Here is a 16,879-nt window from a genome sequence, read left to right as displayed (position 1 = left end):
CGCAGTTTTGCGTCTTTAAATGTGAGATTTATTGATTCTCTAGCGTTCAGCTCGTCCGGTGCCTTAATGACAATCAAGGCGTTTCAGATCGATCGTAAACCGTCGAGTATTGAGTCTGGCTCGGGACGATCCGTCAATTCTGAGCAGAAGAGCTTCGACAAATCACCTGTAAACATAGAGGAAATGACTGAGTATGGTTCAGTAAAACGCCTATTTGTCACTAATGTCGCGAACGGAAGACACGTCGCCACTATGAGCCAAGGAACACGTTTAAAAACAAATGCATCCTTTGGAGAAATGGCATACGCTCCCGGGGATGATCTTGTTGTCAGCCAGGACACTTGGTTTTCAAACGTCAACATCGCAAGGAAAGAGTCATCAAACCCCATTCCACAAAACGTTCCTTGCAATATCATGATGGTCCGTTACGGCTATGGGGAGCGGTGGTTGACTAAGTTCGGCCGGAGATTGGTACACTGCCCATCGTCGATCGCGCACGGCGCTGCCCCGCAGAACTGGGTCCTATTCCCTCATCGCCTGCACGGATATGATTCAACTAGAACAGCGCCCTTCACGATTGAGTTGACTTGTTCACAGTGTTCTTCATAGTTTCAATTCAACCCTAATAAGCAAGTGCAATAGGGCGGTGGTCATTCTATGCAGGCGTCATCTGTCCGTACACGACTTCGACAGCATCAAGCACAGTGGTAGCGGCCCATTGCAATGGCTTTTCATGGCGCAATAGACTAGTAATCTTCCAGGGCGAACGTTCCTCACTCTCGTAATGTTCACTAAATGAAACAATATTGTTGTCCGAGGTCTGTATTTTCCGCTCCTGATGTCTTGCGTTCGACACAGCCGGCATCTTACCTCAATACAAGAACTGGCTAGACAGCATGTTGTATACATCGCTAGCTGACCCATTCCCAAATGCTTGATACACCAGAGTGTCGTTCATGCCAGTAATGTCATCCCCGAAATCTGCGAGCGCTATGGTTGATTCCTGTCGCGGCTCAGGGAATGATTCGGAATTCCAACTCTGGGTTGTACCTCGACCCCCGAGCCCGGGTGGACTGAACAGACCTTGTTCAGAATCTCTGATATCTAGGCCGTTGGGGCCAGCCGCATCAACACCATAAAAAGACCCAAGGCTCCAATCACATGATTCCAGACGAGCATCGGCGTTAGTATTCTCCCTGGCGCCTTCTCTTCTGTTATCCTGGCGCACTCGAGCCGTTCTCATGCGTTGCAACATCTTCTCTAGTCCTTGTCCGATATGCTTCAGCATGTGCTTATCTGAAGCCACTGCCTCTTTTAGAACAGATATCATTTTGTTCAGGAGCCGTAAAGCATTGGCATAATCGATATTGAGTCCCATTATGCTGCCCCACCTAGCAGCAACCTTCATCAGGAAGACGCTTGCGAAGGCAATCATGGTGTGGACGTATAGAGGCGTTCCGACTAGGGCTCTCCTCAAGTCCTCCTCTTCTTGAACCAGTGTCAGAATGCTCGATGCAGCTGAGATTGCCATATTGGCGAACTCTTTGCGCTCGGTCGACAACTTGTCTGAGTTGATCGATACACCGCGGATCGCGAGGGAGTTGATCTGAAGCTTGGCGAAGTATGAGTAGAGAATCACACCCTTGTTTGTAAATTGTCCGATGAAGGGGCTGGGTGGTTGCCGAGGGTACCATCGCATACGCCAGTGATCAACTTCGACGTTGAAGCTTCGGAGGGTGTCAAAGTCGGATTCAGCAAGCATTGCCGCAGAGATCTTCGGCGGTCTTTCAACTCCTGCTGGCTCATTGACCTTTGTCGCTTTCCCATTTGCTGCACAAGCCCCTTCCATGGTCGGAAGAGGGCGTTCAGAGAATCGTTCGTAGACACGGGTCAGAATCTGCATCAGGTTGACTTGGCTCAGGATTCGGATGTCGAGCACACCAGAGAAGGAGCTGGCTAGGAACAGTTCATACTCCCGTAATTGTACACTTTCCGCGACAGTAGGAGGTCGACCATAAGCAATACTAAAGTGACGGTCGCAAACGTAAAGCATATACCAGAGCCTTGCCCTCAGGAAGTGTTCCTTGTCGCCCTCGAGTGCGTGTATAAAAGATTGGTGGATGCCGAGCTCAGTCGCAATACGTATAGCATGGCCTGTGAGCTTCCAAGAGTGCTCTGATAGCCAGAAAGCTGATATACACAGGCCACGGACATCGTCGACCGAGTGATAGCGAGAAAACATAGAGGATGACACAAGCGAGAGGAACTCGTTGTAGCAGACGTCGAAGATGTCAGACGATGTTGGTATGTGCAGTGCAGTGACCGTCAGGATGGTGGCCGCGAGGAGTTCGGACGATCTTCGTACTGATGTCCATGATGGATGAACCTGTTCGAGACCAACCCAAAGGTAGTGATTCAGAGTCTTGAGGAAGCTGCGACGAAAACTGATCAGCTAGTTGCCCCCCAGCAGCGACTGCGAATACGATGCCGGATAACCGTTGAAAAAGAGGGGCGCGGCACTTCTTACATGTTGTACAACTCCTCAGCCTTCTCTTCAGATATAGCTCCACGGGAAATGAAATCGTCCACCTTGCTGTTGTCTGATGGTACTGGTTGCGGCGTGTTGGCTTGGTTACTTCGAACATTCCTCAGTCGCGTCACCTCGTAGAGACTACCCATCGGTTCCTCCAATGTCTCAGGGCCGTATTGTTGATCATCATCAGAAACTGGGTTGGGCGAATCCTCGCGGGTCATGGCCAATCGCGTGTTGGCATCCCGCCCCCCTATTCCCCGCGCGGAGCCATCCCGCGCGGACAACGATTTGGGCGGACTTGGGATTCTTGGTGTCGTCCCAACATGTAATGTATGCCGACTGTCGGTTTTCTCTGTTCTCTCTGGTTGCTTCTTGAGCAGGTGATTCTCGATGGAAGTACTGCTTTGTTCTCTGCCCAATACAGCATCCAATGACTGCCTCATTTGTTGGATCTCCTCTCGCATGGCATCTATCTTGTCTCTTTGTGTTGTCAGTATCGGCGTACACAAGGACGTTGAGGTGGATCTCACTCGTAATTTGGCGAGCTCTGAGCTCGCGACTCCTCCGAGTCGGCCTGGGCCATATATGTTCTTTTGATGATGCAGTCAACCTTTCGTCTGAGGCAATGCCTGCACTTTCTGTCCCCAGGAAATATCTCGCATTTCATTTTCAGTTTTTTGCATTCGAGGCCTAACATTTTGTTAGCATCAATATTCGGAATTATTGAACAGAGGCACTTACAAGCCTTCGGCTTTCTTCCAGGCCCCGAACCTACTCTACGCCCAGGAGGCAACTTGACAGCTTCGAGGCTTGGGTCATTTGCTGCCTCATTGTCGCTATGGCTCGAAGTCGATGCCTGTCGTACAACGCCTGATTTTCCGTCATTTTCCGTCGATGATGTCGATTTCATCTTTGTTGTTGTCGTGATCGTTGTCGACGAGGGCGTCTCACAGCAGCTCAATAATCAGTGGGAAATCGGGAAATCGCCCGAGCTTTTGAACGGTCCAGACGAACGCCACGGTCTTAGCTATCTACGCTATCTGACTAATTCCCTACGCCTGCAGCAACTTAGTATACGTATGCGGAATGGGGAACGCGTTGGGGATCGGGGAGCTTGCCCTGTGCTGAGGGCGCATGGTTTCAGATTTCCAAGCGATCTTCACATCAAGGCGACTTGGAGTATACAGCTCTGCGCCCGCTCATGACGCTTTGTGCATCCGGCCGTTTGCCCTAGGCGAGCGGTGTTTACCGTACAGGCGGAGGTCGTAGTGGGCTTGGCGATCTCTTACACTCGTTCTCGCTAGAGTCTAAGTGGCTCTGGCCAATCGGAGGTCTTGCCTGTAATGTAGAAAGTGTTATTTTCGTCAGTCGGCAGCCATAGTTCGGCGAGACTTGGCCAGTGCTCGCGTAGATGGCAAACGTAAGGTTCTTTTGCCCGTGAAGTGGGCGGTGTTCCCCAGCTAGAGTCCACACGAGGCAGATTCTGCATGCCGATTGGGTTCGGGATGATCCCCAATTCGAGCGGCTCAGCAACTTCTTCGGTGTGACTCAACATTGCTCCATAATAGAACTCTTCGTGTACTAATTCTATCAAAGCCTCCTAAGAGTCTAGTCGAAGCTGTTGCCGCTGTAATGCAATCTTGCGCGGGAGACAGGTTTGACTTTGTGCAGTAGACACAAGAACCTGATTGTTTCACGATGAACTTGCGACAGCACCTCTTTCCCACGAGGGGACCAACGTGTAGAGTGATTATCGGAATACTGAAGAGGCTTCAAATTCTGTATATCGGAAACTAGCTGTAAAAGTTGTGCGTGCGGCCTGGGGGCGTTATTGATTACGACTAATCATAACATTTCCCCGATTTTCCGGCCGATATCCCGGTATATGACCGTCGCGCTTTGTGATCCCATACATTGTCTCTGCCGAGATCCAAGGCTAGTCGAGCCACGTGTGCCTAGCTATGGCACATATCCATCACGACCGATCACCGCCAGTAGTATAGACACGAGAAGCACCAGTTAACGCGCCTCGTTGGCTTCCAGGATGTAAGTGATATTATCACGGATTTTCTTAGCTGGGTGATTTAAGCCTTTCTGCACAGCCGTAGAGATTGAGATGAACCCTAGACCTGGGCATCGTCTATCACGACCACGACCTTGCCCGCCGAGGCTCCAGATTCTGACAACTCGTAAACTTGCCGCAAACTCTGCAGCCCGCGGAATACCGTTGTCTCAGCTGCCACATTTTGATCAACAACAAAGTTCACTAGATCCGCAAGCTCTGCTCGGCTGGAAAGATTAGACCCCATCACCCTGATGTCTCTAAATATCATCTCTTCAAACGGAAAGTTGACTCGCTTGGGCTGCGCCACTTCAACCACTAAGCCGTGCCCTTTGGTAATGATCATGCCCGTCTCAAGAGCCGGCTCGGCATCGCTGAGCACGATTGTTGCATCGCACAAGTCGTCGCCCTTACCGGCACCCCGTGACCCTATCAGACTTCGAACCTGCTGCACCATCACGTCTTTGCCAGGTCTGACATCCACGGCTGCGGCACCAGCTTTTCTTGTCAGTTCCAAAGCAACATCCCGTGCTTCAATTCCCACGACGTTGATGCCTTGCTTCTTCGCAATCTGGATTGCAAGATGACCCAAGCCACCTCCGCTGCCAACGATGCCGAGCCAACCCCCTGGCCTGACTGCTGCTCTCTTGACAGCACGCCAGCTAGTGCACCCGGCACAGGTCAGTGGGGCCGCCTTGATGAAGCTCAACTCATCCGGTATTTTCACCGCAAAGCGGTCATCGAGCACGGTGTATTCTGCAAAGGCTCCGGGTGAAGAGATGCCAGCGTAGCCTTTGTTGAACTTGCAGCTTAGTTGGAACTCCTCTGGTCCATTACAGTCCATACAATCGCCACATGGACCCCGAATTCCAATGGCGATGATTCTGTCACCGACAGCAAAGCTCTTCGCAGCTTCCAAGCCGAGTGCAACAATGGTGCCAGATGGCTCGTGGGATCCTGGGAGGCCACTTGGCTTGTCATGGAAAATGCCGTTCAATACCATTATGTCGGTATGGCAAAACGACGCGACCGCGACTTTGATGAGGATATCATGATCACCGAGCAATTCGGCGGTGGGGGCGGGAATATCTTCTAGTGACCACGGAACACCGAACTACACTTCAGGGTCAGTAAATACAAGGACATCAATAAGAAAAGGATACTTCGGAGCTCTTCACTTGTTTGACCACGGCAGCTTTCATTATATTGTCAGTGGGAACTGGCTTCGTGAAATTTTGAGGCATGTGTTGAAGTCTGTTACGGCTGACTAGGAGTAATTGGAAGCTTCAAAGTAAGTTATGTTGCATTTCAATGTCGTTGATGTATGAGCATCAGACGGTGTCTTACGGCAACTGTAAGCGCACGCCACTTGGGCTTGGCTGCAGGAATTAGCCCAACAGGTGACGTCGCCGGTGCCGACCCAGCTGCATTAATAATGATCTGTATTCACAGCGAAGAGTACATTAATTAGGCCAAGGGCTTTCATAAGTAGCAACCTCGCTAGCGATTTGCTTTCCCCGCCTGGGCGAAAACCTGTCGAGTAAGCAAATTCCGCAGTGTCTGAGTCGGGAACAGTGCCGAAGTTTACGTCTTAGGCACCACCTCAATGCTCGCAGAGGCCTCTCGGCCGATAGCCCGGTCGAGAGCTAAGATGATCCTATTGGTGAAATCCCTGTTGCTCGTAGATGGTCGGTCGTATTCTCCACAAGGCCCGAGCCAATCATCTCTGTTCAATTGCGAGCCGGCCAATCGCCAATAAGTTTCTTAAATCCGAATGCGATCAAGTGTCCTCCGGCTTGTCCCACGTCGCCATTTACTCTTTGAACCTTGCTTCTCAACATACCAGCTTCGAAGAGTTTGCCATAGTTGAGTAGTACTCATCTCTGAGTCACGAACATACTGCATCTCCTGAAAGATCCCAGAAAGCGTTGATTTGTCATGGTGGACGAGACCCGCGTGCGGGGCGTATCGAAGCCCAAGTCGCGGGCAATTGTCCGCGTAAAGACGGGTTGCAAAACCTGCAGGTAAACTATACCCTGCCGCTCTTCATGCAGGAAGTGGTCAAGATTACTAATGTAGAGCAGAGCCCGCAAAATCAAGTGCGACGAAATGAAGCCTGCCTGTCGAAAATGTATCCTGACTGGCAGAACCTGTGATGGATACGGCATCTGGGACCGGGGAAACCGGTCAATGAGACCCACAGCACCAAGCTCGTCCATTTCCGTCTACAACATCCACACTGGAGCCATCAGCCAGCTGTCCGATTTTGAAAAGAGACAGTTTGAATGGTTCACGAGGCGGACCATAATCAAACTGACCGGAGTTTTCCGCTCCGGCTTTTGGCACAGTCTCGTCCTGCAGATGAGCTCAACCGAGCCGGCGGTGCTGCATGCCATGCTAGCACTAGCGTCCGCACATGAGATTGAGCTCCATGACTCCAAGACCGATGAATACAGGCCTATAGACCAAGGTGTCCGAGAATGCAATATCCTACGCCATTACAACAAGTCCATCACCTTGCTGAACACAAATCTGTCTTCACAAAATCCGACGTCTATCCGCGTGGCCATCGCGTCTTGCATCTTGTTCGTCTGTGTAGAGTTTGTGCGACGACGCTTCGAGACTGGGTATGCTCATCTCAGAAGCGGACTCAAGTTGCTTGAACAACTCCCACGTCCATCAAAGGACGCCAACTCCGAGATTTGCCTCCCGTCAGATGCCCTCGTCGAAGCGCTCCTGCGCCTCGATGTCCAAACAAGGCTCGTCAAGACCGCCGCGCTACAGAACGCGAAGCTTTCTGCACAAATACCACGATTAGATATCACAGTCTTGACTTCTTTCGTTTCACTTGACGGGGCGAGGCAGCAGCTGGACACCATTCTCTCAGCCGTCTACGAACTACAAGAGCGAGCTCGGCGTCAAACCCCGGAGCACAACGTTTCGCACGCTTTTGAGCTCCTCAGTGCCCAGCAGCGAATGAAGAATGACCTCAACGTCTGGCTCCAGACTTTCAATCGCGTCAAAGGCAGCTGGTGGACGAATTTATCATCCAAAGAAAAGGTTGCCTACCACCTGATCCCGATTTACCACACCATGGCCCAGATCATTGTTGGTACGACTCTGCAACCAGCAAACGAGTCGATATATGACAAACATCTCCGGCAATTTGAGTCCATCATAAGCCTGTCGCAAAGCCTACTGACCTTCGCTCTGCCAATGATGGTTGAAGAGATGGCATACGGACTCCATCCTGGTTTCAATTTCACGGCCGATATGGGCATCATCCCTCCTCTCTACTTCGTTGGCCTGAAATGCAGAAACCCTTACATCAGGCGCCAGGCTATCGGGGTTCTGGCGACAGATGAACATCAGGAGGGAATATGGGACGCGCCAATGGCTGCTGCAATTGCTTCGGAAGTCATGCGGCTGGAAGAAGCCAACTTCTACGACGATCTCTTTTCCAAGAGCTGCGACGCCGCCTCGACAGCGCCAAAGAAGTGCAAGAGCGGGACACCCGTGCCGCCAATACTGCCAGAAAATTGCAGAGTTCGTGACATTCAGGTACACTTGCCAGACGGGGCTGCCGATGATTTAATAATGAGCGGCAAGTCCATGCGCTCCAACGGCAGTCTCGAGTCTTTCACAAGACGTTTCAACGTGAAGGATAAAATTTGGCAGTCTGGATTTGGGTGGCCTACTTCAGCATCTTCACAACTGCCCCCTTCTTCTGATTCTTCGAAGGCGTCATACAGCCTTGATATTGGCCTTGATTTCTTTTAATGATTGTCGAAACAACTTTAAACCACTTCATGTTCTCTTTCGGCGTATGGCGCAAGAGTCATTGTCTATCAAATAGGCGTACGTACTATTTATCCGTGAGGATATTACAACATATCCAGCCGCTTCAAGGCTCAATACCTCTAAGCTCTGCTTCCGTCCAATCCCACAACTTTCTTGCGAGATCCTCGTCTTTTGAAAGTGCGCTGCCCTTCCCTGGAACACCAACAGGTACATAGTACTCCCCATTCAGAACGCCATCTGCGGTGGCGGCCCACAACTGGTTCTTCGCCCCTTCTTCTACACTAACTCCGATCAGAGGAACCACAACTTCCTGGAACGCCTTGATCAGAAATGGCCCACTCTCTGAACGTTGCAAATCCGTCTTGACGGTTCCAGGATGGCTCGAGACAGTAGTCCATTCGGGGCTTCGGCGAGCCATCTCACGCGCGAACAACAGGTTCGCAAGTTTGCTTTGGCCATAGAGAGCGTTGGGGGAAAGGCCGCTGTTACCTCTTTTTGGCTTGAAGCTGTCGAACTGCAGTCCTCCCGACGGACCAAACTTATGCGCCACAGAGCTGACCAAGACAACTCGGACCTCGCTGCTCTGTGCAGTTTGGTGCAATAGGGGAGTCAGAAGCTTGACGAGGAGGGCGTGGCCGACGTGATTGGTACCGAAGTGCATCTCGCATCCTTCCTTGGTCACACTGCCGACAGGCACATTCATGACGCCGGCGTTCAAGAGGAGGATGTCGAGACGAGTGGCGGATGCCAAGAAGATGCGAGCGGCCTCTCGGATAGATGAGAAGGAAGTCAAGTCGAGCGGAAGGAATTTGACGGACACAGAAGGATCCAGTCGCTTGATTTCATCGATGACGGCTTCGGCTCTTGACGCACTACGGGCTGCAAGCCATATTTCTGTGGGTTGGTGTTTCGCAAGGTCCAAAGCAGATTGTCTTCCTACACCGTTGCTGCCGCCAGTGATGAGGATTGACTTGCCCTTCAAAGACTTGATGTCCTTTTCCGGTGACCATGTAGTATTGCTGTGCGGCATTCTGCGGAGACTGTTGGCAAGACTTTGAAGTTGATCGGGAGGAGAGTTATGCAAATTGAAGTATGTGCTACAGGAGGCTTCTAAGTGACGGCAGGTTGACGGACACATATATCAGTAAACTACGTGCTGTGTATAGACTTCATTTTCCGTTGCTCTACAGAACCCGAATACGGATCCCCGTCTTGCTTAACCCCGGTAGCAGATGGGCGGAGGCCATTGAAGTCAAAACTAGCCTTCCTACAGCCAATCACGGAATAGCAATTGCGAGCGGACTATGAAAGCCACGCACAGACAGTCACGATGGCGGACTTTGGCTGTGACAGCAATGTCCGCCAGTGGATTTCATAGGTCAGATCATGGAGGACGAACGCACTGTCTGTTGAATGATTTCAATTCGTTTGATGCTAATCTCTGTGGTATAATGCTCGCTCATAATCCGGAAACAGAAGGAAAACTCTAGCAGGTATCATTCTTCGCCTCCGTACGTCAACATTCATGTGACCGGCACATGAGTATGCAAGAAAGGTATGTCATATCCGTCAAATTCGTGTTCGCATAGTATGTGTTGTTGTCGCTGCGTCAAAGATCAAGCTGCCGGCTTTACCAGACAGTCGCCACAGCAGCCAGAATCGCAGACCAAAGGAGAATTCTCGTCGGGGACAGAGAGCTGGCGAAGTTGCCCTTCTGGCCCTCTTCAAAGCCTCGCTCATCTCCACCCAAGTAATAAGCTCCAAGCTCGGTGAGGCCGCCGTCGTCGTCGAAGAGCGAGACCTTGTTGCCAGTCCACGCGTTGGCTTCATCCTTGCGGAAGGCGCCAAACCACGCGTAACCGTCGACGTAGTCAGCGTCGTCGAGGAACGACAGACTCTGGTTCATCATGGCAAAAGTGGCATCGGTGTCTTGCTGTGGCAACGCCATTTCGGTGATCCAGTACTTCAAGTTCGGCGAGGTCTCGTTGTAGAAATCGCGCAGCGATCCGAGCCAATTCTGCAGACCGACATAGTCACCGTACCAGTGCACGGCGATAAAGTCAGTCGGACAGCCGTTATCGTCAATGTCGTAACACGACTCATTGAACTTGCGCAGCCACTCGAGACCTTGCGGAGAGCCGGTCACGACGGGGTGACTGATATTCCACTTGCGAGAGTCCGAGTCGCGGAGCGGGAGGATGTGCTCAATGTAGGCTTTGGCGGCATCCTCGGGGTCGATGCTGCTGCCACCTGATCCGGTGGTGCCGTCTGGCTCGTTGAAGGTGAGGAGGTGGGTGGACGATGATGGGAGGTTGTTGAGTCTTGTTGTGAGTGACGAGTCCTCCGCTTCCTCGACACCGTGGATGAGGGGTACAAATGGAATTGAGTTGTTGAGGTTGGTGGCTGGCCATGTTGACCATGTGTAGTACCAGCTGATCAATGACTTCTCTGAAGTCAGAAGTTGGTTGTCGGATGCGTGGTCGTCGCCCTTGTATGCAAGACCTCGTTTTGATGATAGGTCTGACTGTGCAAGTGCCGATGAAGCAGCTAGCGAAACTAGCAGAGTCTGTGTCGTTCGTCTCATTTTTCTCTCAGTGGTTCGTCAATTGCTGGATCTCGCAGACGGTGGTTGCGGGGGATGATCCTTGTGTGATCAATGTAGTTACACACACGGGATCGGATGCAGCCGACAGAAGTCTGGGACCCTTCATGCAGATATAGTCAATTATTTCCAAAACTACAGAAACACCATCAAGGCCAGCGCGGGCCGAAATTCCAAGGCCATTGCTTTGCAGGCGCTTCAGTCATTGACCTCATTCGATGCCATCACACTCTTGGCGGGGGCGTGAGAAACATGACGTCATGCTCCCTTGGCCGGAGGAGTTCTTGGTTGGTGATGAGTTGGCCAAGGTTAACCCCCTGATCAGCCACACCGCAAGACCCCTAACGCCGACAGGAGATTGGGCGAACAGGGGTTCAAGCGAAAGTCGTCATGGCGGTTCGAGAATCCAGACTCATGTCTGGCAAGTGGTGCCACCCTGCCTGCGTTGTTCATGTTGGTTCATCAGGCTGGCCGTCTGCCAAGTCGGGGCTTGCTGAGAACTTGCAAACGACCCCGGCTCTATCATTTGGACATCTGGGTCATCCTTTGGAAATGTGTCGGAGTTCATCATTGTGTTTTCCCAGGAACAGCGCAGCATGACCTTCCAAGGCAATCGCAGGTTGCCAAGATAACGTACGTCCTCTTTTTGACATCTTTCGACTTTCTCCATCCGTTAGAAGAATAGGCAGACGGTCTCTTCTTACTCTAATCAATTGAACCGTCCGGCGAATGAGGCCCAGTCCTCCGATTGGGAGCCCCTTGCGGACTGTTCAGATCCGGGATAAGTGGGTCTCAACGACGGTCTGGCACCGATAGCTCCGGCGTGCTGCCACACGGCAGCATGGGATATTATTGACGTGCCCGATTAAAAATGGACGCATTCACATTTATCAAAACATTGGCTGAACTCAGCTGTCGTCAGCTTGCGCCAGCTGTTCATATTAAGACAGGCGTGAAATCGATTCCTTGTAACGCCGTTGATTGGTCCGCGAAGCGAACACCATAAGCCGAATGGCCGGTGCGCTCCGAAAACATATCCTCCGCATCGTCAACAACACATGAGACTACCTTGAATAAAGCAACCCTCAAAGATATACTGGCAAGATGGACAAGCCTAACAACGGCGGCCGCTTGCGAGTTACCGAGCTGCCTGCAGAGATCTTGAGAATTATCTTGTCTCACTCAGCCGATATTGGCAGTCTGGATTCGACAGTCCACTCCTGCGGCACCTTGTTTCACGCGTTTTACGCCTTCCCAGCGCCCATCGTCACAGCGATTGTCCAGCGAGAGATCGGGAAGGACTTGCTCTTTGAAGCTGCGCGCTTCACAAGAGCCTTAAACCTCTTGCGGTCTCAGGATCGCGTGGTGGTAGCCAACATCTCATTCGCCGAGTTCCTACGTCGGGACCAAGAAACACCTCATCATTTCCGCTGGACTCTGCATGAGGCCTACTCTGTAATCCAACTGCATGAGATCGTGAAGTCTTTATCATTGAGGATCGAATCAGAGATATTCGCACGTATTCAATCCATCCACCCCCACGTGGAGATAAAGCCCGCCTCCAGCACAGAGCTCCTCCGCATTCAGCGGGCGCTGTATCGATTCGAGACCTATCGAATCTTGTTTCCTCAGCATCGGGATCTTGAACACGATTACTCAGACAATGGATCAGATAACATGGACGATCTAGATGGTGGGATGAAGGCGCAAATGCAGTTCCTTGCTGGCAGCCCTCCATGGGAGAATGAACAGCTTGGCTGTATTTACGAGTCACTTTGGCGCCTTATTGCCCAAGGTAGGCTTGAGCCCCATTGAAACTAAAGTTCTCGATTTGAAGTTCATAGGTGGAACCCTATGTTCGACAGAGCCCCATTCGTTTCATTGTTGCTGACCAAGGTACTATCTATGAATAGTGTATAACGACCTGGCTCTACACAGCATCAAAGGCCGTTGCACTGCTCGTTACTATGGGGACGCACGCATTGAATATCTACTAGCACGAGGGCTAAAAGAGATAAATGAGATTTTACTTTGCAATACCTGGGCGAAACGATATGATCTACCGGGATTTGACCCACCTGACGAACCTGTCTGCGACTTCGGCGGCTTCTTACGCGAAACATTCGAATACTACGAAGGCCAATGTTTGATCTAGTACTCTCAAATGACGGGGGCCCATAAAGACACTCACTATCCAGTCGGCCGGGATACAACTGAAGACGGGCCACGTAGGACCTGGGACTGGGTGACCCAAAGATGGTCAGGGCAACCCAACTTTGAAGCTCGCAAGCGAATCGTCCTGGTGATGGAGACAGCTCGTCTCAGAGCCTGCGGCTACGTCTTTTGGGATGAAGAACGAATGGTTGAGCTCGGTTGGATGAATCCCACATCAATGGACTGGCACAGCGACGCGCTCAGATTCATTGACAACCCGCCAACATAGCATGAGTTTTGACGAGGTTGATTTGGGGGAAGTTCTGTCAGCACCTTTTGGCAAAGGGCTTCGTGGGTACTGAAGCGGTGGAGTAGGCCATATGAATCCCATGTGGGGGAAGAGGGATGCATGGCTAAGACCGTGGTTGAAAGCAGAAGAACCTCAAACCATCATTATTCAAGGGCAACAGGGATTTCCATGCGTAAATGCGGCTCACAGTCTTATCTGCCTCCATTGGGTAGGGTGGTACCGAAACGGTCAGCTGGAGGAGGGTCAAGAGATGTTCACCCAAATAGTTCCATCGGTAAGGTATGGTTCAATCTTTCGCGTCTTTGACATTAACGCGAAGAATTGACATGGACAACTCGCATGCGACCCAGTTCCTTATGCTTACTGTCACAAGAGTGTGTATGAGGCAGTCATCATAGAGGATAATTGAATGAGTGTATTGACCAATCCATCGTAATGATGATAATGGTGATGATGATAAAAGAAGGAAAAGTCGGTGTGTTCTCGCTGGAATCCGACATCGGAATATTCGGAGATATAGGTGTTATATGCATACCTTGGATATGCAATCCTTGTGCCTGACATATCCATATTCGGATAGCTTTATCTGACACTTACTTTGTTACTTGATTCGCGTTGACAGGGTTAGGCGCGCGCCTTCGATCCTTCTAGCCATTCTTGTTGGCCTTAGCCCATCCGACGCCCGCGTCCAAGTCGCACTGCAGTTCCGTCAGCACACACTGTCGCACCTTCTGAAAGACTGTTGGGGGCTAGACGGCGTACAAAGTGAATCAACACTGTCCTTGACATCGAACATGTCGGTTTCGCTTATATGGCCCGCCCGGGCGTAATGTTACTCTCTTCTGAGCTGCTTAATAATGCGGAGTGTTCCTCCATGTACAACGTTAGGGGATGGCAGCCCCTAAAAGGCGAGCTGGGGTCCGCAAAGCGCTCGGAGAATAAAAGGTTCGCCTGTTGAATTGCCGCCTCCCGTCGCCAAGCGAGCGTTCCTGTCGATCAGAACCTATTGCGCACTGCGATTAAATCTCGGCAGTGGCAGGCAACACTCAGAAAGCCACATATAAGCATCCCAAAGTCCCTTATTCTGACTGCCTGAAAACACAGCTAAAGATTTCCCTGCATAGCCCCCACGACGGTGGAGCAAGCTGACATATTTCACGCCTTTAAAATTAGCTTATGGGGCCCCTTGATGCTTACGGGTTGCATTGATGGCCGCTCCCAAAGGCAGTGCCATCCCCCTCAATAAAGTAGCCGTGGATTGATTTTAGACTTTTGACATGGGTGTTTTAGGCGGCTAGAATCTAAGTTGAGGATCCTTCGCCAGGCACAGAACCAAATATCCTACCAAAGTCCCTGTTCTTTACCAAAGAAGCTCGATCCTTCGACGTTCGATCCACATCAGCCCCCAAAATTCATCTCGACATCAATTAATCTGCTAGGCATCGCGATTATGGCCGACAGCCTTACCGGGTTCGAGACTCAAGCAGCCATTGTGATCTCACCACCAAAGTCCCCTCCACGTCAATGTTCAAGTTAAATAAGATCCAATATTGCCACTCCTCATCCTTAACTCTCACACATCAACACAGCCTCAAGCTTCAGCAACCATCACATTCTTTCTCAGGACCATAATCCTTGCTTTCCCTCTTTCATCAGCCTGATACGCCACAGAATAGTCCTCGATCATGAAGACTTATGCCACTCTTTTGGCCATTGTGGCCGCTTCCAATGCCTCGCCGCTTGGCGTGTCCGTCAAGCGGGACGCCTTTGATAGCAAGGATGCCATGTGCAAAGGATGGGATCTCACAACCCCCGAGGGCGCCGACAAGCTCTGGGAAGACACCTACTCTGGAGCATCACTTGACCTCTTCATCAAGACTCAGTGGGGTAAGTATGCAGCTCTCTATCTTGATATGACCCATCATGTTAATCGATGTATAATGAACAGAACACGAGAACTCTTGGGTGAAGAACCTCGAAGACTTCGTCTCAGGTGGCACATCGGGCAAGTCTGGTGCCGCCGGCTGCTCGGCACTTGGAAACGAGTGTAAGCCCTTGAACGACATGACATGCGATGACCAATACGACGCATACGGCAAGACCCCTATTGGCAAGAACTCCTACTGGATCTTCCAAGCGGTTAAGGGCATGCATGCTAAGTTCAACGAGCTGAACCGCCAGCTCACGAAGGAGACTCTCATCAGCGGTCTGCAGATCGGCCAGATGGTGACCGACTTCCAAGGAAACCAGGATGACCCTGGCGACGTCCTTGGATGGCTTTCTGCCGCTGCTTCGATGGGTGGTGCGATTGGAGGTCTGGTTCCTGGAGCTGTAAGTCTGCCAAATTCTGATGAGCCTGTGAGGTTTTCAGTACCCTTGCTAATACATTACCACAACAGGGAACTGCCATTGCTGGTGGCTTCGGTATGCTCAGCGGCATCTTCTCTGGCCTCGCCTCCAACAGCGCCGACGAGATCGACCAAGGCTCAATCTCCGCTGCCCTAGCCGACGCCTTCAAGGCAGCCACGGGTGCCCTCGAGAACACCCTTCGCATCGCCACCGGTGGCGGCACCAGCCAGGCCGAGTACGACTCGCTCCCGGCCCCCAAGTGGGACACCTTCCAGAGCAAGATCACAAAGTTCTACAACGGCGGCTGGTTCCTCGTCGACGACGACGAGCAGGCCGTCACCGTCGCCCTGCAGTCCATCAGCAACAACATCAAGCCAAAGGTCGCCAACGACGTCATGAGTGCCGCCAAGCTCCACCTCGTCGCTGACAGGCGCGATAACGTCAAGTCGCGCGAGGACTGCGGATTTGCTCCTGGACGCCAGTGGATGGCACTCCGGGATGGCGAGGAGTACTGCTTCTATATCATGCGCAACAGCCCCAACCCGAACCGTGACAACGACTGGGTTGAGGTCGAGGCCGAGATTTACGACAAGATGGCTTCGTACGGACTTGGGAACCGTGACCCGTACTACCGTGCCATTATTGACTGCGCGCTCAACGGTGGAGATGACAAGGACAAGGTTGAACTGAGCAACTTGGCTTGGGGCAAAGTTCCTACGTGCTACTTCAACCTGCCAGCAGTGTTCATCGACAAGGATACCAAGGTTGGCTGCGGCAGCCCCTTTGACAACCAGGACTGCAACTACATTGCTGCCACCCCAATCTCTTAGATGATCATGGCGATGCGAATTATTTTTTTCTTTTTGAAATACCATTGTTTCTCTTCTCTTGAACCAGCCCTCCAACTCCGTACATACCTTACCATATCTTAGCCCAACAACTGTACAATAATCAATACCAAGCGAACCAATACCCAGAAATCAATTACAAAAGCTATCTCAGTCTACGCGAACGCCTTTCTATGCGTCTCTGCCGTTTGAAATCTATTGTCGCCAGACTTGTGGCACT

General features: G+C 51.4%; 7 protein-coding genes across 7 annotated transcripts; 3 read left to right on the top strand and 4 right to left on the bottom strand.

Annotated features, from left to right (window-relative positions):
• Positions 1–871: 871 nt before the first annotated feature.
• prtT-3 (Transcriptional activator of proteases prtT) lies at positions 872–2,754 on the bottom strand (the record flags this gene model as incomplete). Its single annotated transcript, XM_037318667.1, has 2 exons — positions 872–2,432; positions 2,528–2,754. 2 exons carry the CDS (start codon positions 2,752–2,754, stop codon positions 872–874), a joined length of 1,788 nt encoding a protein of 595 aa, XP_037183938.1.
• Positions 2,755–4,656: 1,902 nt separating this feature from the next.
• Positions 4,657–5,598, bottom strand: adhT-1 (alcohol dehydrogenase; the record flags this gene model as incomplete). The annotated part of the gene is made up of 1 exon (XM_037318666.1): positions 4,657–5,598. One exon carries the CDS (start codon positions 5,596–5,598, stop codon positions 4,657–4,659), a length of 942 nt encoding a protein of 313 aa, XP_037183032.1.
• A 1,106-nt stretch (positions 5,599–6,704) lies between these two features.
• atnN-8 (Aspercryptin biosynthesis cluster-specific transcription regulator atnN) lies at positions 6,705–8,375 on the top strand (the record flags this gene model as incomplete). The annotated part of the gene is made up of 1 exon (XM_037318665.1): positions 6,705–8,375. The coding sequence occupies one exon, from the start codon at positions 6,705–6,707 to the stop codon at positions 8,373–8,375; it is 1,671 nt and encodes a 556-aa protein (XP_037183031.1).
• Positions 8,376–8,499: 124 nt separating this feature from the next.
• On the bottom strand, positions 8,500–9,426 carry CGCA056_v003407 (putative oxidoreductase; the record flags this gene model as incomplete). The annotated part of the gene is made up of 1 exon (XM_037318664.1): positions 8,500–9,426. One exon carries the CDS (start codon positions 9,424–9,426, stop codon positions 8,500–8,502), a length of 927 nt encoding a protein of 308 aa, XP_037183024.1.
• Positions 9,427–10,026: 600 nt separating this feature from the next.
• asl1-1 (Alkali-sensitive linkage protein 1) lies at positions 10,027–10,980 on the bottom strand (the record flags this gene model as incomplete). Its single annotated transcript, XM_037318663.1, has 1 exon — positions 10,027–10,980. The coding sequence occupies one exon, from the start codon at positions 10,978–10,980 to the stop codon at positions 10,027–10,029; it is 954 nt and encodes a 317-aa protein (XP_037183023.1).
• A 1,122-nt stretch (positions 10,981–12,102) lies between these two features.
• CGCA056_v003405 (uncharacterized protein) lies at positions 12,103–12,813 on the top strand (the record flags this gene model as incomplete). Its single annotated transcript, XM_037318662.1, has 1 exon — positions 12,103–12,813. One exon carries the CDS (start codon positions 12,103–12,105, stop codon positions 12,811–12,813), a length of 711 nt encoding a protein of 236 aa, XP_037183026.1.
• A 2,334-nt stretch (positions 12,814–15,147) lies between these two features.
• CGCA056_v003404 (uncharacterized protein) lies at positions 15,148–16,641 on the top strand (the record flags this gene model as incomplete). The annotated part of the gene is made up of 3 exons (XM_037318661.1): positions 15,148–15,349; positions 15,411–15,793; positions 15,862–16,641. The coding sequence occupies 3 exons, from the start codon at positions 15,148–15,150 to the stop codon at positions 16,639–16,641; spliced, it is 1,365 nt and encodes a 454-aa protein (XP_037183025.1).
• Between the last annotated feature and the right edge of the window lie 238 nt (positions 16,642–16,879).

The sequence above is a fragment of the Colletotrichum aenigma genome, assembly GCF_013390185.1.
Source record: "Colletotrichum aenigma strain Cg56 chromosome Unknown KSG_Cg56_contig02, whole genome shotgun sequence".
Lineage (NCBI taxonomy): Eukaryota > Fungi > Ascomycota > Sordariomycetes > Glomerellales > Glomerellaceae > Colletotrichum > Colletotrichum aenigma.
This window is presented reverse-complemented; position numbering and strand designations above follow the sequence as displayed.